The following is a 27,161-nucleotide window of genomic DNA, read 5'->3' as shown; positions in this document are numbered from 1 at the left end:
ACAGGAAATAGTGTACACACTACGGTGGCCATTCGATATGATTTGCTACACGTATTGCAGCGCTATCTAGAAACGTGCGAAGCGATAGGATAAGATGATAGTGTGGTACATATATGTATCCATACATACATATATACGAGCGCTTCCCACTGTCACACTTTAATTCCGACAGATATCGCAGGTAGCGCCACAGTAGACGCAGTAATACCGAGCACAACAGATTGTTGGTCCTGGAGCAGAACTAACGAAAAATTACAGGGAACGGATTAAACGCGAGACGATTGTTGTGCATGTGAGTTGGTTGATTCGCGAGGGAAGAGTGATAAGAGGGAGGAGTGAAGAACAGGGCACTTAAAGCATAGGATACGAGCCTGATCCATCTGAAGCGCGGTAGTCCGCCGCGCTGGTGGGCCTAGCAGACGACATGTTGGCTGCAGGGAGCACCTCGTCTCGGATGTTTCGGCCGCGAATTTCCTCGGGAATTGTTGAGTGAGGAGAGCAAGTGAACGCGGTGAAAGCGAGGTGCCGAGAGAAAGAGAGACGAGCGAGCGAGCGAGAGAAAAAGGGGGAGAGAGAGAGAGAACGATAGAGAGACAAGGGAGAGATAGAGAAAAAGAGGGAAAGGGAGTAAGACCACTCGAGGGTGTGTGCGAAAGGGGGCACACGGTTGGGTTCCCCAAGTGGTGGTTATACCGTGGTCGTCGACGAGAAGCTCGCGGAGAGGGGTAGAGAGTGGCAGGTGAGGGGGAGGGGGAACCCGGACGAGCCCTCGAAAAATTGAGAAGTCGAGGAACGAAAAGTCAGAGAAAGGAGGAAAAACAGCGAACGATCGCGTGGAGGTTTTTCTCGCGGTGCATCCTGTGCAATCCTGTGCAATTCTGTGCAATCCTGTGCAATCCTGTGCACGAATGAGATCACCTGAATTGAGACTAGCCGAGGAGGAATCGGTGGAAAGGAGAAGATAACCAGTCACGCACCGTCGCCGTCTACCTTATCCTACGGGAACTGTCGACTTGACGAGTCTACGATTGAACCGAATAACAACGAGCCGAGCAGTATACCGGAGCCGATCTATTTTAACTTCTCGTTGTCTGTCCGGAAGGGTAGGGGGCTGGGAGGCGAGGCGAGGCCGAGCTGTCGCGTACACGCGTCGAGTCCCTTCCTCTTGAAACGATTTCGCGTGTGTCTCGTGTTCGCGGGCCATCACAGGAGGCGCATCGGACGACAGTGCACGTCAACCTATTATCCCAGTCCCGGTCTCGCTCCCACTCTTGCGAGTCGCTGCTCGACGTGCCTCGTGCGTACTCCCTCTATCGCAACCTGCCGCGAGTGTCTCGCGGCCGGTTTCGCCCAGTGTTCAGCGGAAGATTCGGAAATTATTCGACAGCTTGATACACATCGCTCTGCTATTTTCACTGCTTGCAGTCTCAGTTGCAGCCTGTGATTCTGCTCACGTTCGATGACTACGTAAATCGGCGGCTCTCCATTCGCGCGGATCAATTGGTCGTTGCGGTTGTCAGGACCAGGTGTCATCGTGAACGTGTAACGTCGCTCGCGGAAAAAACGGCTGCTTGACGTTCGCGCTAGGTGCGAGGGACAGAGGGGAAGAGAGACAGAGAGACAGAGAGACAGAGAGACAGAGAGACAGAGAGAGAAAGAGAGAGAGAGAGAGAGAGAGAGTAGATCTCATCGTTATCTTCGTACCATCTCCTGCTTTAACGCGTACGTACACAAGTGGAGTCAGCGTTGGACCAGCAGCACCGTCGCGACACACGATGTGTAGCTATGGTTTCGCGGGCAGTGAAAGAAGCCGTGAAGTGAACGTGTGAGGTGTGAGCCGAGAGCCGAGAGCCGAGAGCCGAGATTCGGAGAAAAAGACGGCGAGGCGAGGGAAAAACGGAGAAAAATAGAGAGTATAAGGCCGCGACGAGACCGATCGCCGTAACGATAGGCGGCGGGTGGAAAAGGGAAGAAAGAAAGAGGGAGGGAGCGAGAGTGAGACGTCGATAGAAGAACAAGGCTGAAGTATAAGCGCGACGGTGATAGATTAAGTATCGAGTGACAGACAGCCGGTCGGAACGAAGGAACGAAACTCGAGCAGGTAGACGTAGAAACGGAGTGAATCTCCGTGAACCGCGATAGAGGAGAGGGTGTTACTTATATCGAGATCGAGAACGTTGTCGCATTTGCACGCGAGATAAACAAAACGCGCGCCGCCGGTAGAGCTCGTAACCACGAGCTGTCGTTGCTCTCTCTCGAGGGAGTTTAGTGGTGATCTTTCTTTGAAGCGAGAACAGAGAAGCAACAGAAGTGGAAGGGAAGCGCGAAGAGGGCGAGCCGCGCGTGTCTCTCTCGTGGTGTGTCATGGGGTGTTTCGGCAGCCAGAGCAGCAAGGCCAGCCAGGATGACAGCAAGAACCAGAAGAGGCGCTCGGATGCCATCACCAGGCAATTGCAAAAGGATAAGCAAGTTTATCGAGCCACTCACAGGCTTCTTTTGCTCGGTAAGTGACCGATCAAATTCACTGCCTTTTTCCCACCGACCACTGATTATCTCCGTCTCTTGCGATGCAACATGTCCTTGCCCCATCTCCCACCCTACCACCTCCCACCTTCTCTGACTACTCGCGTTATTGTTGCCCCGGCATTCTTTTTGCAAATGAATGGCGTAAGCGAAGAAGGTAGAGAAGAGAACTTTTCCCACCTCGCTTGGAGGGGATACGATGACACTTGAATCGATTCAGAAAATTTCGAGTCAAATCGATATTCTTCGAAATAGAAGCTTCTCGCGCTTAACCTCACGTGCAATACGTGCAGATGCTCATTACGCGTTTCAATTCTCGACCTCCTGTGACCTTAAGCATTATCGTGTGGCAAGCTGTTGAATTCGTTTCGACGTACACTTTCTCACAGCGTAAAAGAATCGTAACTTTCTGTACCTCCTTCTGTCATTCATATCGCATTCATTTAGAAAGAGAAATCTGACACTCGGTAAGAGGGATCATTTCAGGAGCCTAAAATTGCGAGTTTCACTCACGTTACCGTGTACTTTTTCCGTTCACGATTAAATCAATACTGCCTGCACTCTAAAAGCTCCTGCGCTTTTTTTCAAATTGATTGCCTCGAAAACGAATGTTCGCGCGAAAACTATTTACAACTCCGTGTTTTTATTTGTCTAGGAGTAGGAACGTTCTTCGGACCCTTCTACCTCGATAGATTGGTTTAAGAAATAGAAAATCCCTTTTCCTAAAAGCATTCGCCGGTTCGTTCGGCGCCAACATTTATGGCCTTTAGATAATGAATATGCTCCGAGTGAGGGAATATTAACGGTAAACACCGGCGGAATAGACGTTGAACAGGAATTTCGGCGAGGACAGGCCACGAGAGCATTATCGCGATGCTCAGCAGCGCGTAATTCAATTTTATCGATTATCGTATGAGCCGGCGGCACCCACGAATATCCAGAGAGAGGCGGCCGCTCGTGTTGTACCCTTTTCGTGCACGCTCTCTTCGTCTCCTTCTTCTCCTTCTACTGACACCACACCACACCACACCACACCACACCACACATCACACCGGGCTCTTTTCACACGGAACAGGCAACGTGGGTGCGCGCGTGCGCGCGTGCGCCCTTCTCCTACACGCACGTACACTGCCCGCTTATTGCGATACTTAACCCAACACCTAGCCATTACCTTCCTATTCTTCCGTTTATGTAGGTCGTCGTTCTAATTCGACGCGGAAAGATGTGCGTGTGTATACGCCGCACGCCTCTGTGTGCATTGCGTATCCGAGACTCGTAGCCTATAGCTCTAACGAAGCAACAGCTGTTGTTGTCAGTATTGTTTTCCTGTCGCGTGCAATTATTATCCCGAGGCAAGAAAAACTAAAAATACGTTAGTTTTGCGCGTTAGTCGAGAGGAAAGGTCTGAACCATTCGATGTGCCCATGGACACCTATTTTCGTTCGATTTTTCTTCTGCAGACCCTCGCAAACTCGTCGTTCCTCCATGTGATCCTCTGACAAGAGGGGAATTCTCTTTTTTTTTTTTTTTTTAATTTCAAGTACGTTCGAAACATCAGTAAAACTACGTAACTCGTTTTTTTTTTTAAAGAAAACACTGCTCTTTTCATGTTTCAGGAGCGGGAGAATCCGGGAAAAGCACTATCGTCAAGCAGATGAGGATATTGCACGTTAATGGCTTCAGTGAAGCGTAAGTTTCACAAATACCCTCTTCATATAAGCTTAAAAGTAATTGGACATTCGATGTATCGGCTCTGGTATCGTTTAGTCGTCTCCACTTGAACGGTAATAGTAACTGTGCTCGTATCACTGGCTTCTTTTTTCGCTCCCGTTGATATGCCACTGTGAATGATTCAGCCCAGCGACCAATTCGGCCCATTGTGTTATTCTAATATTAACATGTTGTTCAAGTGAGTCCTCCCGTATCCCTCTAATATTTTTCTTTTTTAGGCATTGGAAGATGTAGAAACTCGAAGTTGTTATCGTAAAAAGATGGTCGGTACACCTATACGTGGAAAATCAGGAGCAACTAGATATATGTAGGATGAAAACGACGTGCAAACAGACGAGTCGGCCCGTTTCGTTCGCGTCATAAATTCTGTCTGCCTCCGGCACTGATAACGGAGGCCTAAAACGCGTCTCATTACCACGTTTCACGGTGATTTCTTTCTTCTCTCCTCTCCCTGTATTTTTTTATCTTGAAGATCGTCGCGACTGGACATAACGCTAGTCGCAGATTTTTCGTATACAGGGTTGTTCAAATATTCGTTTGCATCGTCGAGTTCCAAACGTCTCCCGATGCCCGAGATTCTGAGAAGCATTATGCGACTAATGCAGATTTTCGCTTGTTTACCATGGAAACATATTCGTAGAATCTCGCTTTCTTACATTTTTTTCCTTACATCTCCACGCATTGGTGACAAACTGTATCGTCTTCTTGTCACGTTTGGTTCTCGATTTGCTACCCTCCTGGGTCGTCTGTAAAATATAAACAAGGAAAGCCGAAAATAACTCCACCGTCTCGTACATTTTTCGCAGCTTGTGCGCAATCTTTGTATTCGTGCAGCATCCGATTTTTATTCGATGGAGCAATGACGAATGAGTAGTAGAATTAATTCGATTTTTGTTCAGCTTATCGAACGAATCGGAATTAATTATACGGAACATCTTTCGCTGTTGAAGCCAACTAGGAAATAAAATTTCAATCGAGTCAGAACGAGAAGCAAAATGGCAAAAATAAAATATTAAGATTTTAATGTATCGTATCAGTGGAGGTTCTATATCAGTAGGAGATCTTTTAATTTGAAGTAGTGTATTTGGTAGAATATTGTCTGCAATGCCTACGTTAGCACAGAGAAGAGGAATATGACGGAAAATGTATAGACGAAACGATGAATAGTCGAGTAGCACTCGGGACACAGGCAGCAATAGTAGATACACGCTATCGTTTTGTCTGGAAGAAACCTGACCGGAATATTAAAGCGATAAAAATGGGAACCTGTATTAGATCACGACTGTCGTCGTCCTATAATCTACTTACACTATACATACACGACATATGAAATAGTAGCACTCTGTGGACGACGACAGAAGCCTGGCACAGGTATCGTCATGAAAACGTGCGAGATCCACGCACAGAATGAAATCGCTCCGTTTACCTTCGATCGAAATCTATTCGCAGTCTCCAGTGTCTCGGAACGGATGAAATCGGTATATCTAAAATTGGCATGATGCCGCGCGTCCTAAAATTACCGAATGACTCGAGAACTACTAATAATGACAATATATAGATTGTTTAGGCCTGTTATTCTGTCGATCGAATCTGATAGAATATCCGTTTGCGTCATTTTAAACATTTCTGGCATCTTAAATATAATCTCAATGCAGTTGCAATGATGGTAACTAACGTATCTTTCACTGTTTCTTTCTGTGCAGGGAAAAGCGACAAAAAATAGAGGACATCAAGAAGAACATTAGAGACGCGATATTGGTAAGAATTTCTCTTCCTGAATTTTACTTTTAAACAGATTCCGAGATTGTCTCCACTCTCATCGGTCTACTTATGTTCCAAGATGGAATATAAATTGTGCATCCTAGGACAGAATACTTCATCCTCTCTGTCACTTGTTCGTAGAGTTGTTAGTCACAGCGCAGTAATTTTATGGAAACGAAAGAAAGAACTCGGGTGCGCGTAACAAACAAGGACTATCTCGTCAGTTCTCCGAAAATGTTTTCTCGAAATGATATTAACGAAATCCATTGAATAATTCACGCGCATGCAAGATATTCTTGGAACGAGTCCTTTATCGTTGAATCGATACACGCGTATCCTATGAGAATCATTTCGAATTGAAACGACACTCAAACCTGGATGGAATTATACTTGTTGGCCAAATTACACTGTGAACAGTGTGCAAATGTCTCGTAGAGGCATATCGTGGTCGGTTTGTCGTTCGAGGCTACGTTTATAAACCGTGTATCGTGCGTAACCTTGCGATCACTTCCGCGTATCAGGTGAACATAATGGACAAGCTTCCCCCGTGACTACTTGTTACTACTTGTATTTGTTCAACAGTTACAGAGAACGAGATTTCTCTTTCGTCGCGAGAGTATCGTTAAAATAAAAAATGATTCATCAAAATGGTGTACTTTTTTTTTAAAAGATCCACGCGCAAATCACTGCTTTTGATCACTGCATTCGTTTTTCTAGACGATAACGAGTGCGATGAGCACACTAACACCACCCGTCGCCTTGGAGGATCCAGCGAATCAGAGCAAAGTCAACTATATCCTGGAAGTCTCGTCCTCGACAGACTTCGATTATCCCCCGGTGAGTCAGCCAACTCATTTCTTTCGCATGCTGTTCTGTCTTCTTAGCATTAATATACGCAAGGTGCGCATTTTCTGGGCTCGGTTCTTAATGAAAACTATTCGTCAGTGTTAATAAGACAGCTTATATCGTGTTCGTAGAAAAGTCGGCGATTCAGAAGAAACTATGATAGACACGAATTCTTTCGGATTACCTTCTTTTTATCGGGAAAAGTTGAGCAGTTCCAGCACTTCCGTGGTAGTTGGTGCTCTGCTTTGGCTATCGGAGTAGCGAGATTCCTCAGACTCTACGATGATAGTATACGGCATAGGAATTCATCCGTGTGTGAGAGCCACTGTATGGCACGATCAGTGTTTACAATGTTTACACAGCCATCGCACATGTGGTACGCTATATAGCCGATATAGCGTCTTAGCTATGATGTACTGCGCCATTCCTCGCGCGTGTACGTGCACGCGTTTCGGTTCGTTGTGTATTGTTGCACAGAGAGAAGAACTCGTGCAGTGTGCGTACGCGTATCTTTTGGTTGATCGAAGCGTACCCGGTCATCCTTTAAATCAATCTAGATATGTTAGAGGGTGAAAGTCATTAGTAAGTACGCAGACTTCAATCAGGGGTATATTCTAAACGAGTTTCGAGTGTTACGTGTCTTATACCTACTTAAACATTTTCCTGCTCGCATGAAAGAAACGATCGAACACGAATCGCATAATTTCATAATCCACTATGATGAATCGTACAGTGAAACTAGTTGAGGAACACGGGGAACGGGGAATGTACCATTAAAATATTACGACACGAGCTCGCTCACGAGCATGATACTCGTTATTTAACCCGTTTAGTCATTTTGTATTCAGGGCAACAATTCTGCCGCGCCTCTTTGGAACGTGTGCTGAAATCAGTAGCAGAATTTTATCCCCTCGAAGATCTCCCGATTTGACGTATATTAGGATGCTTTCTTGAACTCACCGAATTCGTTTATGTAACCTGGATCAATGACACGAGCCATCATTTATCTTTTCGAAAGAACAAGTGTCTACGAAGTGATGTGCGAATTGGGGCTTTAATCGTAACATCTCTATATCCTTGCAATACTGACAGTAACTAAACAGGATTACTAATTCGAGGAAGACGATAGAATTAGGGGTTAAGGAGGCGTTGACATTTTCCTTTTCGGAGGTCGGTCGACTCGACTCATGGACGATGGTATTACAGAAACTTCTGTCATAGCGAGAAAATAATGATTTCCCGCGTGCCAAGAGGAACGTCGGAGATTTTGAGAGCCTGAAAGCGAAACGAATGTTTTCAAAGTGACGATACCGCGCGGCATGGCTCGAAATAAAGTTGTCGCGACAAAATAATCCACGTGTTTTACGTCATTCAGCGCAAAGCAGGCGTTTGCGTACCTTTATACCTGGCCTCCGCGTACGCAAATTATCACGACTTGTCGTTGCACCTGGTATTCCACATCATGATAGGCTCGGAACAATACACTCAAATTATTCGGAACGAGATGCTTTGGCTCTTCACCTTTTTTTTTCGACTGAATGAGGTAAAGATGATTGTATCGTTATTCGGATCGTGCAAGGAAGTTGCATTCGGAAAGATACGTTTCATCTTCTCATTCGTTTCTCAGTGACGTTCGACAACAGCCTACGTCCAATTTGTCACTGTCGTTCGGCTTTTTGCATAGCTGGGAGGCGGTTGTCGAGGATACGGAAGTTTATTTTGAGCGAATCTTAAGCCGAATTCAGCCCAACTGTCGTTCCAAGGCGTGCCTGCACGCTTCAATGCGCGAAGGCTGATTCTATTTGACATAACAGAATTATCGGATGAATGTTCGTTATCGATTGTGAAGAAAAGCTTATGATTCATCGAGTAAATTGTTTGTAACGCATGCTGATCGTATTTCAATGGTATAGCCAAACGAGGATTTTTCTCACGTTTATAGTTATTTTGAAGGAGATTGGAAAACTAAAGACCTCGGAGTTCGCGTAGTAACTTGAAAGTTTAGAAAGCTGGACCGATTCACTTTGAGACTGGACGCGTTGGGAGACTCTCCCCTTGGCAAACAAAAATCTATCGCATCGAGGAAGTTTCGCGAGGACACTCGATGGGACGTGCTTTGATGCAAGGAACAACGATATAATTAATTTTCCCAGCGAGTTGTCCACTGACTACTCCAGAAATCAAATTGCGAGTAACTCTGTTCGGCGATTTCTCTTTCCCATTTCGCCAATCGTATCTTTACAGCAGTATGCGTAAAGCGTCCTTTTATTTCCTTGTACTTTTACGATTTACTAATCGAAATGATATCTTGTTCCAGGAATTTTATGAAATCGTGGAAACGCTTTGGAAGGACAGGGGCGTTCAGCAGAGTTTCGAAAGGAGTAACGAGTACCAATTAATCGACTGCGCCAAATAGTAAGTGTCTATGTCTTTAACGTCGTTCCTAGCTAAATCGTTCAGCCAATTTATTCCTGCCAGATAACGGGGGTGACTTAGAAATTATTATAACGTTAAGTGCGACCAAGAATATCTCGATGTAAAGTAGCAGGGCAGGAGTTGACGCCTGGGGTCTTTGATAAAAATAAGAGGGTAAAGTTATTGCCTGGTTCGGTCGCGTTAGACGCTCCTGTGCTCGAGGCGCGAGCCACGGCTATTCTAATCTGCCCCCAAGGGATGCTATCGCGATCGTGATATGAAACATGGATGATAACGGTTATGTGACGACAATGGAATTGCGAAGCGTCAGATTTCTTATCCTTTCGAATTATTTACAGCCGTGAAACAAAAAATAGTGTAGTATTATAAATTAGAAAAAAGCAACCTTCTGGTTTATGCAAGTGTAAAGAGTTGGTCAAGTGAATTTCGGAAGTGTTCTCATGACCGCGTTGCATACGGTATATCTGTGTACATATATTCATGGACTTGTGACACCGATTTAATGCCAATGAAGACAATGCCTTAACGAGGTAATCGCTTTAATAGGGGCCGCTCGTTCGTTCAGGGGTTCTCGATGAACTAGCCCAGGCTCAAACTTTTTTTACGCTATCCTACGTCTCTACATCAGGTGTCCGATATCGAGGTTGCTTGAAAGGTTGCGTTCGATAAGAACTATATCGAATATCAATTGAATATTGTTTGTTAGCAAGTAGATGGAGGAAAAGCATTTATTGTTGGTCAGTAGGATTTATTGCACAAACCGTTTATAAGATTGAATTTTTGGGCATAGACAGTTGTGCGATGGTATTGCTCATACGTGGGGATCTAAAAGTTGAGAGGGAGTTTGCTGTGATATTTTCACCGTTCCCCTTTCAACACGTGCTTAGAGCACACCCGACGCGTCGACCCGATAAATTTATATAAATCAGCGAAAAACCGAGTCCCCGGTCCAGCAGGTCACTTTAAACGTATCCCCTTTGAAAATTACATAGGCAAGGCACAGGTTGTTGCACTGGATCCATGGGCAAAGGGGCGTGAATCTCGAGTGTAAACGCGAAACTCGTTCGCTAAACCAACAAACCGGAACATGTGACTTCGTTCACCGTCTATCAATTCGTCAAACACTTTAATTAGACGGAACCGGCTTTTATATTTGGCTACAACCTTGTCGCGAGATCTCGCTGTGCAGTTACCCGTGATGTCACTACTGTCGTCAGCAACGCCGATGAACAAATTGAAATTGTGCGCGTTCTTTCTTTTCTTCTTTTCTTCTTTTCTTCTTTTCTTCTTTTCTTCTTTTGCCAAAACGCCAAGATCACGGCAACGAAACCGTTTTTATCAGTTAAAAATATTTAAGACTCGGTTACTGCACCTTCTCGTTGTCGCGTTCGCGTGAATTTTTAAAGTTTCTCCTTCTTTTTTTACTCCCTCTCGATTCCCTCTCATTCTCTTGTGCACGGAGAAATCGCTCGATGAAAATAGCACATTGTATTTTTAGAGAGCACCGAGTTTCGGATATAACGAAGGCATTTGCGTGGAACCTCGAGAACGCGGGATTTTTCTAATCTTTGTTAGCTTGTGATTCACACGATATCAGGAGAAGTATTCGATAGGCGGTGCTAGAACGATTAACGATTAATGACGATTAACAAACATTTTTCGAAAGTGTGAAAACGAATATGAGCCAACAATGAGCTGCTCTAAAAATATCTCGAATTCGAGCCAATGCTTGTACGTTGAATAAATATTTATCCAACGAGAGAATAACAGATTGCTATGCAACAACAGTCATACTAATTTTTTCATCGAAAAATAGTTGTATCTCCTGAAATAAAATGCAGGTGAACAGTATCGCAACGTTATCGTCGCTACGTATGTTACGTACTACGACCGATATCTGCTTCGAATTTGGAAGTGGCAGAACAAGATTCGACGTTTTCGAATCGTCGTAACTTCCAGAATCGAGTTTGTTTCGGATAAAAAAAGGGGGAAGCAGGCTTTATACGGCGACGGAGAGAATCGAGTAACGCGCCAATTACACGATGGAATATCTCGGCGCACCTTAAAAAAGGAAACACGTGTCGCTATATATAGAGTATAGAGACGGTCTGTGTGCTGGGATCAGTGATGTTGGTACACGTACTTCATGAATGTTTAGGTCGATAACGATCTTCCTCTGTGGTGTCACATAAAAACGAGCATTTTTTTCATCGCCGTCGGTAACTTTCAATGGCGATCTAAATATAAAGCACAGGAAAAATCAATGAGATCGTTCAGAGAGTCTCGAAAACTTGAACGTAATCAAAATTCAGCGTTGAGCCGAAGTCAGTACCGAAGAAGAAAAGTGATTGATGCTGATCGCGAGTCGTCGTAGATCGACCATATTTTATGGAGCAATTGGAAATGCCAGATTCTTGAAATATTTTCGATTCGGACGGGCGATCGAACGTCAAAGACACCGTCTAACCCATGGAATATTGGCTTTGAAAAGAAAGCATCGAAATTGATGTAAAGTAATGGATCTTCGAGGCGCGTTCGGTTTAGTCCGGTTCCGATTCGTTACTTACTTATGCAATCGTCTGGCTATTGTTTTGCGCTGGATTTGACCTCGTTCAAAATCCAAAAATGATTCTTCTGTTCGACGAAATTTCCCCTGATTTTATGCAACCGAATTTGAAAACCGAAAAAACTGTTCCTATCATTGTGAAACACCTGACAGCTTGGTGCTTTTGGAGAACGCAATACTTGCGCTGCTTTTCATGTAGGAGTACATATCACGCGTGCATCGTATCGTTAGAAATAACATTGTTAAAGTTGACCTCAAGGTCGGCGGAGTTACATGTCGCGATAACGAGAAAATCGTTCTGCTGTAGTCAGTGGGTCACGACCTCCTTCCTCTTTCAATTCTCTGGAGGTCGATAACCTCATTTCTGTCTGAGCGCGCCAATTTCATGACCTACCTTCTCACGAGCCTACACATACATGCACACGCGCGCTACGGTGTCCCCTGCGTGTCTCTTTCTACTTGTGTCTCTTTCTCGGAGTACATTGTCGAAAGCCAATTTCGTCGATTTATGGTTTCTCAAATTTACTCGAGGAGTCAATTCGCAGTTAGTTACGCCTGGCTCTTCTTAGTCCTTGGTCCAGTATAAACGCCAGTAAATGGCTCGCGATTCATTTAATCATCGTAGTCTTCTCTCTTTGTTTTGCAGGACAATTTTCGAATATAGATTACCTATTTCTCCGCATTGAAATTTCAGAATATTTTCGACGGTTTGAATGTTTAAAGTCCCGGGCGGACAATCCTAGTGTCGATCGGTAAATATATTATCACCGCCAGTCGACTGTGGAAGGTTGCACGGCAGTGTCAAAGCAAGGGGACCCACCCCTGCGGGTCCTCACACCTATACACCAGCATACTATTCATACACATAGACAAAACGTGCAGCTAATGTCTGCACGTACGATTGATGGCGAGCAGCGGTGGCAGTGACCCATGACCCGGATTGGAAACTGGGTGCTAGAGAGGCATACCCGACGAGGCCGAGAGGGCGAGAGTGTGTTGGGGTTAGGATAGGACACCACGGAGGATCGATTTTCCCTCTTGGTGCGCTCTATCCACCCTAGACACCGGCCGGGGGTGAGTCTTTCGAGAGAGAGAGAGAGATGAGAGAGGTGCAAAAGAAAGGAAGAGAAAAATCTGTCCCTTCGTCAGCCACCCTTTGTCCTCACCCTTTGCCAGCAACCACTTCCGCTGTCGATCGCGCGTGTTATCAGACCACTTTCAATACCGAGGATCTACCGCTTAAAGATATTGATTTGATTTACGCAGTCAGACCTTAGGACTCGGACCTTTTTTCTGTGTTTTACGATCACAATGCGGTTGATCAGTTATCAGGTTGATAATCGTTATCATGGACACGGGAACTATCGCTCGAAAGTAACTGGACTCGATTGAGATGTAACTCATAATACTGTTGTCGACTAAAAGAAGAAATGTCTAACTCGTTTGCATAAAAGGTAGCGTGATGATTTATGAAAATGTATGCCCCCCTCGAGGCCTTGACATATGAGACAGAACATAATTATTTCCTCTGTCTTGTTTGTTTCAGTTTTCTAGATAAGGTAGCCATTGTTAAGCAACCAGATTACACCCCGTCGGAACAGGTAAATATATAGATAGGTATATTTTGAAAAGTGAGGGGTAATTTTGGTTGGATAAAAAATGATTTGGGTCTGTTACAGGACATCCTCAGGTGTCGAGTCCTTACGTCCGGTATCTTCGAGACGCGGTTTCAAGTCGACAAAGTAAACTTTCAGTAAGTCCCCGTATCCGATAGGCTCCTCTCTCGCTTTGCTCCAGTGTCGTCTAACTATATATAGCCGACGTATTACAGTAACATCGGCCGACGGTAAATATAACGCAAAGCGGCGACGCGCATCTCGTCCCGGCGCGGCGTGTGTATTACAGAACGAGCCGACTTACGTTATTATAATACGCCCAGCGAAATCCGTTAGCCGCGTTAACGCCTCCGCAGCTTTATTATATTTCCCCTCTTTTTACGTCCACTGTACGCTAGTCAGATCCTGCGTTCCACATTGTCGTCTTTGTGACGAACGGTATTTATTAGTCTCCCTCTTTCCCCTACCTACCCCCGCCCCTGTAGTATTTCATTCAGCTGCGAATAAATTGCGGATCGATTCTATTATTCCAGAGGTAATATCAATCGTCCCGTCGGTCGTGTTGCGTAAAACGTACAAGCATCGATCTGATGCGTATTCCGTAGCCGGTCATCGTGAGACAGTTGTCGATTACTTTTGCAGTATGTTCGACGTCGGTGGGCAACGGGACGAGAGGAGAAAGTGGATACAGTGCTTCAACGACGTAACGGCAATCATATTTGTAACGGCATGTAGTAGTTACAACATGGTGCTCAGGGAGGACCCAACGAAGCTCCGGCTCCGTGAGAGTCTTGATCTCTTCAAAAGCATTTGGAACAATCGGTACGAGACTCGAATCGTTTTTATATTTTTTGGCGGTTTCCTTTTTCCTGTCGTGCGTAAAAGATAAAGTTAATTGGCATACATGACTGGTTTCCTTTTAGGTGGCTCCGCACAATATCCGTAATCTTATTTTTAAACAAACAGGATCTATTGGCGGAAAAGATAAAAGCAGGGAAGCACAAATTAGAGGACTATTTTCCAGAGTTCGCGCGATACCAGACACCGGTTGAACCTGGTGTGGTTGCGGATCCTACGGAACCTCCTGAGGTTATAAGGGCCAAGTACTTCATTAGGGACGAATTTCTCGTAAGTGAAAATCGTAAACGCACGAACCCTTTCCACCTTTCCACCTTTGATACTATGAAATAGTTCGTTCGTTTATACTGGAATTTCAACGTTCAATATTTGCAGCGTATAAGTACAGCGAGCGGCGACGGCAAGCACTATTGTTATCCGCACTTCACATGTGCCGTCGATACGGAGAACATCAAAAGAGTGTTCAACGATTGTCGGGATATCATTCAGCGGATGCACTTGCGCCAGTACGAGCTCTTGTGACTTCGTTCCTGCCAAAGTGTCCTGTCATCCGTTTGTACAAGAATCACGATAGCGCTCCAGCTTGAGCTGACGCGAGCCGAGCGAGTCGAGCGAGCCGTACTGTGGGCGATCTGAAAGATATATCGCGAATGAACGGCGATGGATGCGTGGAAAACTCTTCCTCGCGTGTCTGAAATCAATTCGGATATTCAGAAAAGCGACGCGTCGAAGGATCCCGCGTGTGCAAGGATGCATGCATAAGATATATATAGATATATATGTCGATGACTATCGCGATGTCGATCGTTTCTTCTTCGAGAAGGAGAAAAGTTAATTATGTATACCGGTTGCTAAAAGTTACCGGAAATTTCTCTCGCGACGGAGAATAGTATCTTTTTGCACAGAATCGCTTACTATGTCATTGGTGTGTACAAGCAAATTTGATGCCCTTGCGCGATCTTTACTCTATATAACAAACGTTTTCGACCGGAATACAATCTCGGGCATTTCCATCAATCGACACACCCTTTTTTTAGGTTCTTCGACGAGAGAGTGTGCTGAACGTCTTCATGGAGAGAATGGGGAAGGACAATGTTCGTTGATAGAAATACGTGCAATTTTACCGATTACCTCGTTAATTTTTATTCTTATTACGCATCAATTCGTTGATAAGAGAGCGAACGAACAGACTTGACGAACGTGTCTGGTTTGGCTGTTGTCGCAAACTGTAACGGCAATCTCGTCTAACGACTGTCTTGTCTGGCACACTCATCGCGTTAATAATCATTCGAATCTAGCGTTAAGAACGTTTCCGAAGACTTACGTGTTTTTTCAGTAACGTCGTCGTCTTGACTTTTATCATTCAACGTTTCCTTATTCATCTTTTCGAATCTCTACTTTTCCTTCGCCGGTACCGTTACGATTTAATTAAGAGATCTCCGTGTCCTTTTTGCAAATCATTATTTCCCTTCGACTTCCGAATCTCGACATTTTTAATCACGTATGGCCCAATCCGTAGGAGTCTCAGCCGCACCTTTTTACAAAAAGAGTATTTTGTGAGATTTTACAGTATTTCGAAGAACGTTTTAATTATAATAACTATGTATCGAATATGTACAGGGTGACCGTCCACGGATTCACGTTTTTATGTGCGTTTCCTATGGATCAAGATTTCTCACTTGATATCGTTTTTACTGATTTTTTTCTTTCCATCGGAGGAATATTAATACTTTAATTGTTCGTGTACTTAGGCACACGTTGTCATTCATAGCTAGCGTTTACACGTGAAATCCTGAAATCATGCAACAGAGAGATGTGCCACGTTGATGAAATTCGTTTTACACCTAATACTTTCTTGACTAGTGCATTAGGCTTCAAACTTTACAATCAAAGTATGTCGGTGTAACATTATTAAGCATTACAGAGATATAATACGTTGCTTATATTTATTCGACATCGTAATATAAAGTCTCGCGTCTCGTTTCCGAAATGATGCTTTATGTCCTGACAAGATATATACAGTATACATACATATATACGTCGATAACGTGTACAAATTTTGGTCCGAGCATCCAGTAATCATTTACGTTATCTGGAATTTCTTAGGATTCTTGTCCTGAACCAAAGTACAATGTGCGAATTTCTTATATCACGCATTTTCACGGTTCAATTCCTTTACGGCGACGCCATATTTGGACACCCTGTATATGCTAAATCTAAATTATTTTCCTTGAGTCTCAACTACTCTGTATAATGTATACTTCTGTTTTCGTTCGATACACCGTATCCAGAGGACAAAGTGCTTGTACGCGCGTGCGAATTGCTTAAAAAAAGAATAAAAAATTCAGGAATGTGTATGTATGTGTGTATGTGTGCGTGTATACGCTATTATACATACGTAACTTAATGAATTAATATGTGTTTACGGGGAAAAAATGAAGAAAAAAGAAAGACAAAAAAAATTCATCTTTAACGTAACACGCTCTTCTTCCTCGCAGCGCGTTCATCCACGTACATGCATTCTCGTGTCGATGCATAAAACGCGGATCAACTAATCTGTATAATGTTTACTTTTATATAGATAACGAGAGTTTAACGTCAAATTAAACCGAGTAAACTAAGAATACGAATTAAGCCACGTTCCACGAAGGTTTATCGTAACGTGAGTGTAACTGCTCTTAGGACATCCGGTTTTGCTATCCTTATTATCATCGTTCAGTTATTCAATAACAGTTGCTTTTTCCTCTTTTTGCAAACGATCATTTGTTGTCTCTTATTTAAATGATGCATTTTGAAAAGTTTTCGTCGGTAGTTTCTCTTTAAAGTGAAAATTTCGCATCCTCTTCGGTATTTGTCACTCTTCTTCGGATCGTCCGCAAAATTTGTATCCAGTGACATGGGTAATCACATTCTCGAGGGCTTTAGTCGACCTTGTAATAGTACTTTGGTTGTTGAAGCGATGAGGATAGAAATTCCGGACATTGCATAAATGGTCGCTCCGTTACACTCTGTCACGAGCCTGCCATCACCCTCGTAAATGTAACTCTCTCGTATAATATCAATGTATGGGCCCGTGTGCATACAGATCTATGTATACTTATCGTTCTAATTACATAACTGACAAACCATAGTTTGTAAAACGGTATTTATAACTTTACGAGGTGTTATTTTTACTTATAAAACTGGTGACAGATGTAAGGGTGAAACAGAAAAATAGGTGCGAAAGAGAGAAAGGTAGCGTGAGAGCTTGTCTTTTCGAGCGAGCGTAGAAAAATCTGTCAATGAAACTTCCGTGAAATTTTAATGTTCACCCAGCACAAAGAGATGCAAGCCATCATCGTCGTGTATGCAAGCATGTATGAACGAGAAACGTGTGATTAGTATTGTTGCGAATCTTCTTATCTCTCTCTCTCTCTCTCTCTCTCTCTCTCTCTCTCTCTCTCTCTCTCTCTCTCTCTCTCTCTCCCTCTCTCTCTCCCTCTCTCTCTCCCTCTCTCTTTTTCTTTCCTATTTTTTAATAGATAAATTCGTTCGTCCTAAATATACATAAATATTTTGTCCAGCGACGTCGGACGATTGAAAGAAGGAAAAGAAAAAAGGCAGAAAGAAAAGTGAAGATACTTTATGGGTCTGAGTACTCGTAAAAAGAAACTAGAAAACGAGTAAAATATCAAGGTCACGTAATTGATTGTCCGTTTTTGACCGGGCTGCGATGCAATAACACACACATACACACGTACATAAATACACATTAACATAAAGAGACGAGAAGGATTATACTTGCTATCTATTACTTGTTGAATGTAAAAGGAAAATCGTAAGTGTAATTATTAATCCAATTGTCGTGTGCGCGTACCTAAGCGAGATAGACGGAAATACCGAATTAAACGAAACAATTTTACGTGGCCACGATTATACCAATATATATAGATATACATATATAGATATATATTGTATACATACGCCGATCGCACAAGTTTTTTTTCTTTTATCGTACGTACAATGTACCGGGCATGTGAATATGTACATGTAAAAATAAGCGGTGCAAGTAATTATTATTATTATTATTATTATTGTTATTATTGTTATTATTATTGTCATCGTCATCATGATCACGATCATCGTCGTCATTACTACTGTCATAATTGGTATTATTTGTAAATACAGTAACGACAGATTCATGTGGATTCATTGGAAATTTCGCACATACCGTAAACTGAATCGATAGGATCTCGGTACGATTGAGCATGTTTTCCTTTTATTTATACGGTCGTTCGAACGTGACAATACAATAGAAAATTTTGCATTTAAATCCTTTGCGAGCTGTTGTCGATCATTCAAACGTATTGACAATTACATAAACAAAAGAGAGAAAGAAACTTTGCTCTCCTCGAGAGAAGGGAATGTCAGTTGCCTTTCATTTCACGAACAGAAATCGTTGTCAGGGATTCAAGGGAGAGTACTCCTTTTTGAATCTGATTCTAGCGAGCATTGCCTTAAGTAATTGTGTTGAATTGAGACTAGACAGTAAGGCGTGAGTGGAAAGGGTGTAACGAATCAATTATCATTAACTATGTCCAAATTGAGCTTCGTGGGAATCAAATACATGGATATACGATTATAATGTGAAGTGGTCTTTCAATAGGCTCGATACTAAATTGAATTTATTTGGACCTACATACGTGAAATTTAAATTCGTTACACTTTTTCGTGAGGAAGCCAGAAAGCTTCTGTTCGTAGATAAAGATAGGCGTTTTGTGCTCCCACGTTCGCGATTATGTTAAAAATACAGAGTCATTTATTGTGATTGTCTTATCGTTACAACTGTTATTCGATAAAAAATTGACTTTACACAGTCAAATTTTATTGAAGCGTATAATATAGTTATATTATTATTATCATCATTATTATCGCCACCATCGTCATCGTCTTCATCGTTCTCATCTTGTCATTATCGTCGTTACTATTAATATTACCATTGTCATTGTGATTAGCGATTACTGCTACAATCATTGTTAAAAAAACTATGTTCGGGAAAGATTAGATTCGTCTATGCAATTTAGACTTGTAACATATTTATTTGAACGACCACGATCAGTGCAAATGCGACCCGACGTGAATTACTGTAACGTATTTCGACTATGGTTGTCCTTTAAAGAAATAATAGAAGTGTTCGTTTTTCGTACAACGTTGTTGTTTATGTTGAATCAAGGATTTCTGCGTTGAAAAGTTTCAGAGGTCGATCGTGGTCTCGCTGGAACAAGCAAAATTTTAAAAAAGATCAATTCGCGGAACTACGCACTGCTACACGTCTATGCACACAAATTGTATGATTGTTTTCAAGGAGTTGATAGATTCTCTTATGTCAATGACTGCTTGTACACAGGTACAGACTTTACATCACGGGAAGCCAACGAGTTCAGGCAAATTGCGATTACGATTATCATCTAATGAGCGTCGATGCATACTCCATCCTTCTTTCTAAAGTTAATAATTCGAGAAATGCGTCAATCTGTTGTTTAGAATCCCATTGTTTGTGCCGCCTTTTCACTTAAGAGTTCCAATTTTTTAGAAGTTAGCAAAGCATCGTGCAGCGTGCAAGTTAACGATGACTATTGATTACTTTATGGGATGTGATGCGAGCACGTGGAAATTTGCTGGAAGTATTGTAAAAAATGCGAGAAAAAAACTATTTCGACGGTCATTGTAATCTCCTTAACAAGATACAGTCTTTCGGAGCTTACAAGTTGCGAACAGGCAATAAGAACAATCTCATTGCGTCTTCAGTCTATAATCGCAGTTCTGAATACTTCCCGATCGTGGATCGTGCCTTTCTACGCTTCTCTCGATCTTTTCGTTGATTCTTCGTACTTCAACGGAAATCAGAATGATTGCTTTATAGCATACTGGAAGTGATCTTATATTCTCAAAGGTGTAACATAAAATCACTTCGTTTAGATACTACGCGCAGAACAGAAGAAAGGAGAGCTATTCGTGCCTCGAGTGCACAAACTATCCTACTCATTTAATACATAGAAGAAAAGAGAAAGCAAATAATTTTGTCAAAATCATTTTTACGGAGATACATGTGAATGAGAATCAATCGTCAATAGTGTAAAAAATTTAGCTTTTTTCCTAGTTTCCAGAATTCAAATTAGAAATCGTTTTCGAACATGAATGAATATTAAATTGAAGACTGGTGAATGCTTCTTTGGAATAAAAACCACCTCAAAGTATTGAGAATTCTTTAACGCAGAGAAGGGTTTATCGTCGGTCTTAGAGATGAAAAGAAAAAGCGATTAACTTATCAATGATGCATCCAGCTCCCCTCCCCCTTGAAACATCCGTGTTTTCTCCCTAATAATTCTTAATGAATTCATTGTTACGTGTCTCTTAGAAAATATGTTTAGTCGAAGACTCAAAAGAGGTGAAAGTTATACGGTAACTCACTCAATAAGCGCTAATTATGTGAGTGAATGGATGATAACGCGTTAAACGAAGAGAAGAATGAAATACACGCGATATAAGTGAATAATAACTCAAGAAAATCGTTAGGAGATGAAATTAATGTTGTCCACCTTATGATTTCTCGTTGAAAGTTAGTACTCGTGCGTGATCGTCGAGAGCAATTTTTTTTTTTAAGGAAGTCTACATTAAAATGCATTGGTGACTGAACTGCACAAAGAAAATGCATACTGACACGTTGCGTCTAATGCAATCAAACGGAAAGGATACGGTCACTGTGTGAAATATTGTGGAGGGGTATTGATCGACTCGAATCGTTTAGTTATCGAAGCTATTTTACCGAAAATCATAGGGTGGACGTGTAGCGTACATGATAAAACTGATATAGACGTATAAATACATGAATGAATATATATATTATATATATATATATTTATGTTATATATATTATATATATTATACATAAATATATTTCACTGAGTTAATGTGGTCGCGAATGACTGCAAGCGTGTGTTTAGTCGAATGCGCACTAATAAACGGCGAGTACGACACGTATGACTGTAAATGTGTTTTTAGATTGCAAGTGAAAAAAAAAGCAACTATTTCCTTCTCATTCTGTGATGATTGTCTGAATATTGAAGGGAAAATAAGAAATGTTTACATGAGTCTATACCGATTAAATCAATTAAGTTAGCGACTGTGACAAAGGTTCAACTCGTTGTGTACTAACACTGCGTAAAGGAAACGGCACCTTGCGAAGTGGTAGTACAGACTATTTGAAAAGCAGAGGAACACATACATGTACACTGATATATTCGAAATGCGAAAAACAAACGGTATGATTTGTATACTGTATAACTTTAGTCGTTTATCATTTGATTTCGAAAAATGTGTATAAATTATCATGTGTAATTAAAACAAAAGTCATTTAGTAAATTCTAAGAGTATATGATATATTATAAATATATACACACCATACAACACGCAAACATTTTGCAAAATTCAATTCATAATATCGCGTTCGTATGCGCATATTTAAAAATACATATAAAGAAAAAAATATATATTGTGGAAATTACGAAAGCAAACACAGCAAGGTCGTAAGGCCACGAATGCAAATGCTATTTACATAAGTCGTGTATATTTGTTTTTACAAGAAAATGTTAAGCAAATTTCATAACTTACTTCATATTAAGTGAACTGTTTTCAAATTTCGATACTGAATTACTTGAATATTTATCATTTGTAACAAATTTATATATTACATTTGAAAGTGCATTATATAAATATCATAGAATTATTCAGTTCTTAGAACGATATATTACGGTACTGTTCTAATTCGCTGCAGGAGCCATATGTCTTTTTAAATATAGAAGCTGGGTTTTTGACTCCAATGAAGACAACTGGCTCACATAAGGTACCATCTGTTCAACATGGTTTTGATAATTTGAACCTAAAATTTGAGAAACATAAAAACACAGTCGATTATAATAGTAACATATAAAACACATACCCGCATTTATCCTCTTTTCTCCGTACGTAACTTTTCCATCAAAATCATTCAATGGAACCTTCATATCTGTATCTATTTGTTGAATAGTGATGTTTAGATGGTCTTCGATATCAGCTAAATACTATGAACAAACAGCATAAAATTGACAATCAGGCGATAAAATAAAATAAATAAGTTATATACACCTTGCAGCAAAATTAAAGAAAACTAAAACTTACATTTGGTTCATTATACCAAACACAACAACCACCCTGATCTGTAAGATTAGTATTATGACAGTTTCTTCCACGACTGGGACACCATTCACCATGGTACCATACTTTTTCAGGTACTTTACTAACTAAAGAAATAGCTAAACCCATTCTTTCAGCTCTGCCAACTCTTCCTATGCGATGTACGTAGTTGGATTTTTCATCAGGCAGAGTCATATTGATCACTAAGAAGGGAATTGTATAATAAATTGTATCAGATAATTAAATCAATTAAACTGGAATTGAAAATACCTACTGAAAGGTAGCCCCGAAATATCTAAACCTCTAGCTGCAACGTCGGTGCAAATTAAAAATTTTACTTCCTGCTTCTTAAACTTCTCTAAATTGGCTTTACGTTCTGGTGGTTTCCGATCGCCGTGTAAACATACGCATGAAAACTGATTTCCTCCAACCTGTTTTAAATAGCGTTCCAAATTATCACAGTCCAATTTAGTTCTGCAGAAGATAATAGCTCTGTCCATGTTATGTTCTTTGATGGCGCGAATACAATATTCGCCTTTCAGTATCTTCACAGCTTCTGAAAGTGTTTCTAAAAAGAAAAGAAAAAAAAAAAAAAATAAGATAATATAATCATTAAGATGGACAATATAAAGAAATTAAGTAAGAAATTAACCTACCAGGATTGTTACTTCCAGGTCTTACATTATCTCTTGCATGTACACCATCAGTTTCTATATGTCTTCTTAAATTATGCCAACTTTTATCTTTCTGTGGATCCACCATTACAACAACATGATGTACAGTTTCAGGTACTGCATCTTCACCTTTCAGATCTACCCATGTTGGAAAATGCATCAAGCGTTCCTATGGAAAATACAGACCATTAATAGGTATTTGATTCTAAGATATTACATAAAAATGTGAGTAATAATTATGAATATGTACAGCCATTTTTTTCACTTCAAATGCATGCAATGTTGCTGAACACACTATCATCTGTAATCTCTTTCCATCTGATGTAATTTTAGGTATTTGCCTATGCAAACGATCAATTAATTCAGTATATCCTTGTTTCAATAGACCATCTGCTTCATCCAGAATGAAAAATCTGAAAGTATTTTCTGCTAAAAGCTTTGTATCAGTGCAACGAAGTAATTTGTAAAAAACTTAAAAATACCTGCAATGTGTTAGCGACAAATAACCGCCTTGTATTAGATCCTCTAAACGTCCTGGTGTCCCAACTACTATATCAACGCCAGAATTTAATGTTGCAATTTGATCTTTCACACTGACTCCACCAATTACCAACAATTCTTTGATAACAGGATTTTTTAAATATTTCTTAAACTAAATGGAAATATTATTAAACAGTTAGTCTTTGAATAAAATGTAACTACTGACAACTTACTTTTTGAATTTGATTATAAGTTTGTTCTGCAAGTTCACGAGAAGGTTCCATAATTATAGCTTGAGGAGCATTACATTTTGGTTTGCCATCTTCTTTACTTTGAGCGTGACTACTGTTTATAGGATTTTCTTTCACACATTCCTTAGGAGCTGAAGCAACAGCTATGTAATCATTTGGTGGTGGGTACTTAAATGGTTGCGCTCCAAAGTTGAAAGCCATTTCTGCATTTTTTAGTACAACAGCTGGATAAAAGGTTTGTGATTTTTGCTGTGCATTCAAAGTAAATGCTACACCCAAATTGATTCCATTTTTTGAGAAACTAATTTCACCCTTTGCTAAGTCTAAGTAACATCCAATTACATCATGCATTCCAAAAGGCTCTCCATAATTATCAAATTGTTTTGCATTGGATTTTTTACCAGTTCCACCAAATCCAAAACCAAATTTATCTGTTCCTAAATCCAGTGAAGCCTATTTCGTAAATATTATCATTATTATTATGTCTGTAATGTATTCTTTATAAAGAATGGATACAGAATCACAGCCATTACTTGGTTTGTGGACCAGCCTACACGACATAATCCCTCATCTGTTACTGTTGCTTCAAAGAAAAATTTTTCATTGCCCTGAACTCCTTTATTTGCTCGACAACCATGCCATTCTTTTTGTTCACGACTTTGGCATCTTAAACCATCTGGCGTTACAGCTAAAGCTCTACCTCTATCGAATAAACTCAATGTCCAATGTGTAGCTGTAAGAAATAATAATTATTATTTGAATAAAAAGGCATTCTTTCATTAACCAAATAAAATACGTACAGTGTTGTTGTGTTGTTGCGGAACTACTTGTTTTTCCAGATTCTAAATCATTTAAAGTTTCCCAAACAATTTGTATAACTGGTAAACAAAAAGCACCAGTTTTTCCACTACCAGTTTCTGCAGCCATTAATACATCTCCACCTCCTAAAATAAGTGGAATGGCTTCAGCTTGAACATCCGTGGGTAATCTGTAATTTAACATTTGCAAAGAGGATATATTTGTAGCGTATTTTAGAAAAAATAATATTTATTTAAAAAATCTAGATATTTGAATTTTGAATCGAAATCACGTGATTGCATCTGCGCGTGTGCATAGTCACGTGATTATACGGCGCATGTCAAATAGGTACGTGATCCTTATTGCGCATGCTCGATCGCGCTTCTAACAGTTTCTTCGCGCCCGCTTCAAGAATAAGTTCGCGTCGCGTTTTTTACTTGTTTTTCAGTAAAATAATCGTTTGATTCTTTGAAATTTTACTCAGTTTTGATTCTTGTAGTTTCGGAGTTTCGGTTTTGTGTATTTTTAGTGTTTGGTGTTCAATGGAAAAGACTGAAAACAGAAAAATACGTAAGTGAGTTGACTGTAGCTTTTTGCTTTGAGAATTTCTCGAACAGACTCGGCTTTTTTCGTATCATTTCTACGTTTTAATGCTAATTATCGATATACAATACAATAAACAGCAGTATTTTACATAATACTGTACGAATTTAGTAAATGTGTATCCTTTAACTTCGTATTATACGTAAAATCAGCATTGACAGTAACAGTAGTTTCCGTGTTCTGAGAATTGCTCAAACGAACTCGTTTTTTTCGTATTATCTTTATATATTATAGTTAATTACCAATATACTATATAATATTCAATACAAACATACACAGTACTATGTAAATTAAGTAAAGTTTGACGTTTTAACGTTGCATTTTACATAAAATTGACATAGACAGTGACAGTAGTTTCGCTGCTTCGAAAATTTTCCGATTACAGTCTTTTTTTTCGTATCATTTCTATGCATTTAAAGTTAATTATCGATATACAATACTACTACATACAATAATGTGCGAATTCAGTGAATTTTGTGATTTTAACTCTGTATTCTACATACAATCAGCATAAGTAGTGACAATACTTTTCTTGCTCTGAGAATTTTTCAGTCACTCTGCTATTACGCGTAATTATAGTATTATATTTTATTTTAAATTCGTGTTTCTTCTCTGTGACAGATTTTTTGGAACTACAGTATACCACTGTCAAGGAAGGACTAATTCCTGTGTTCGCGAGATCGGGCGCCGGAACGTGAAGAATAATGTAAATATTAGCTTATGTTATTAAAATGTTTAATAAGCTGTAGAAATTAAAAACTACAGCTTATTGTGTAGCACTTGAAACGTCAAAAATTGTAGAAGTGATTTTCTAATATTTCCTATTTTTGTCATTTTAGGCCCAGCAGACACCCCCTGGGTAATTCGTCGAGCTGCCTTCATCCCGTGGGTGTTAAGGTAACGCATGTTTATGGTTCCTCTGGTCACTCAACCATGTTGTAGGACACAAAGGGCCGAAGCGACATGGGTGACTGGTTGTATTTATTTTTCTTTCGCGAGTGTAGTGATCACAAGTATATTTCTATACTTGTATATAGAAATATACAAGTATATTTCTATACTTGTGAGTAGTAACATTTTTTGCTGTCTATTTATTCTCTGGGAAATTCTCAGGGAGTTCTAGACTTCCACTCAATTGCTAGTCATGCTCTTATGCTTTGCCTGAGCTCAAGAGAGTTTCAGGGAATCTTGGGTTTTAAATTTCAGTTGGGTGGTCTGCCTAAGAGTCCCTGCAAGAATGGGAAACTACTAATGGCTCTTTATCCTCGGATAAGGAATCGTTCTTGTTACTACTTTGTCACTATGTTCGTTTATAGTTTTCTAGTACTAATAGTAGTAGTACTAATAGTTTGATTGTAGTACTTTGATAATAGTAATTTATGAATACTATTTGCAATTCTTTATGTTTATTCAATATTGCTTAATGCCTTTCTTCTTTAAATCATTCTTATGATAAGTTTATTCCATATTTTATTTGTTAGTTGTTCTTTACTTACGACCATTCCATTTCATCAACTGCCTTTGCAATTTCTGGCAAAACACCCATTTCTGAAATGAAGGATATAATTATTAATATGCATATAAAACGTTGACAATTTCAACAGTATTATTTAGAGAAATATATAATACACTATAAGTTCATTTGTACATTCTGTTACGTGATTTATTATTAAGAATGTACCTTCAAACGCTGTCATTGCTGCGAATTAATTTCACGTTTTTTCGGATATAAAATTATCAGAAATGAAATTATTTAGCCGGTCTCGTTTCACCACGAAAACGTCGGAAAAGTCACAATTTAATTGAT

At 40.4% G+C, this 27,161-nt stretch overlaps 2 protein-coding genes across 4 annotated transcripts; one reads left to right on the top strand and one right to left on the bottom strand.

Moving 5' to 3' along the window:
- The first annotated feature begins 1,474 nt into the window (after nt 1-1,474).
- Galphas (G protein alpha s subunit) lies at nt 1,475-14,913 on the top strand. 2 transcript variants are annotated; one of them, XM_076383520.1, is made up of 10 exons: nt 1,475-2,503; nt 4,140-4,212; nt 5,958-6,012; nt 6,733-6,852; nt 9,179-9,276; nt 13,410-13,464; nt 13,543-13,616; nt 14,122-14,301; nt 14,403-14,607; nt 14,713-14,913. In XM_076383520.1, the coding sequence occupies exons 1-10, from the start codon at nt 2,365-2,367 to the stop codon at nt 14,857-14,859; spliced, it is 1,146 nt and encodes a 381-aa protein (XP_076239635.1). In that variant the 5' UTR covers nt 1,475-2,364; the 3' UTR covers nt 14,860-14,913. The 2 variants fall into 2 exon arrangements, with proteins under 2 accessions (XP_076239635.1, XP_076239636.1); XM_076383521.1 differs by lacking the exon at nt 1,475-2,503 and adding an exon at nt 3,877-4,063.
- Nucleotides 14,914-19,453: 4,540 nt separating this feature from the next.
- On the bottom strand, nt 19,454-27,147 carry Ddx1 (ATP-dependent RNA helicase Ddx1). Of its 2 annotated transcripts, XR_013002448.1 has the most exons (13): nt 27,036-27,147; nt 26,851-26,902; nt 24,754-24,941; nt 24,487-24,686; nt 23,936-24,406; nt 23,705-23,874; nt 23,473-23,635; nt 23,205-23,391; nt 22,823-23,116; nt 22,534-22,751; nt 22,316-22,436; nt 21,988-22,255; nt 19,454-19,591 (listed from the first exon to the last, which is right to left on the bottom strand). XR_013002448.1 is itself a non-coding variant. In XM_076383503.1 (12 exons), exons 1-12 carry the CDS (start codon nt 27,049-27,051, stop codon nt 22,137-22,139), a joined length of 2,199 nt encoding a protein of 732 aa, XP_076239618.1. In that variant the 5' UTR covers nt 27,052-27,147; the 3' UTR covers nt 21,767-22,136. The 2 variants fall into 2 exon arrangements, 1 of the variants encoding a protein (XP_076239618.1); XM_076383503.1 differs by lacking the exon at nt 19,454-19,591 and having other exon boundaries at nt 21,767-22,255.
- Between the last annotated feature and the right edge of the window lie 14 nt (nt 27,148-27,161).

The sequence above is a fragment of the Calliopsis andreniformis genome, chromosome 8 (assembly GCF_051401765.1).
Source record: "Calliopsis andreniformis isolate RMS-2024a chromosome 8, iyCalAndr_principal, whole genome shotgun sequence".
Lineage (NCBI taxonomy): Eukaryota > Metazoa > Arthropoda > Insecta > Hymenoptera > Andrenidae > Calliopsis > Calliopsis andreniformis.
The sequence above is the reverse complement of the archived record's forward strand: the minus strand, read 5'-3'. Positions and strand labels throughout refer to the sequence as shown.

Coding starts and splice junctions, on each gene's coding strand:
- Galphas (XM_076383520.1), top strand. CDS start 2,365: ATGGGGTGTTTCGGCAGCCAGAGCAGCAAGGCCAGCCAGGATGACAGC. Junction 2,504..4,139: donor TCACAGGCTTCTTTTGCTCG/GTAAGTGACCGA, acceptor TTCATGTTTCAG/GAGCGGGAGAATCCGGGAAA. Junction 13,465..13,542: donor ATTACACCCCGTCGGAACAG/GTAAATATATAG, acceptor GGTCTGTTACAG/GACATCCTCAGGTGTCGAGT.
- Ddx1 (XM_076383503.1), bottom strand. Junction 22,752..22,822: donor TATTTCGGGGCTACCTTTCA/GTAGGTATTTTC, acceptor TTCCCTTCTTAG/TGATCAATATGACTCTGCCT. Junction 22,256..22,315: donor AGAAAAGAGGATAAATGCGG/GTATGTGTTTTA, acceptor CTCAAATTTTAG/GTTCAAATTATCAAAACCAT.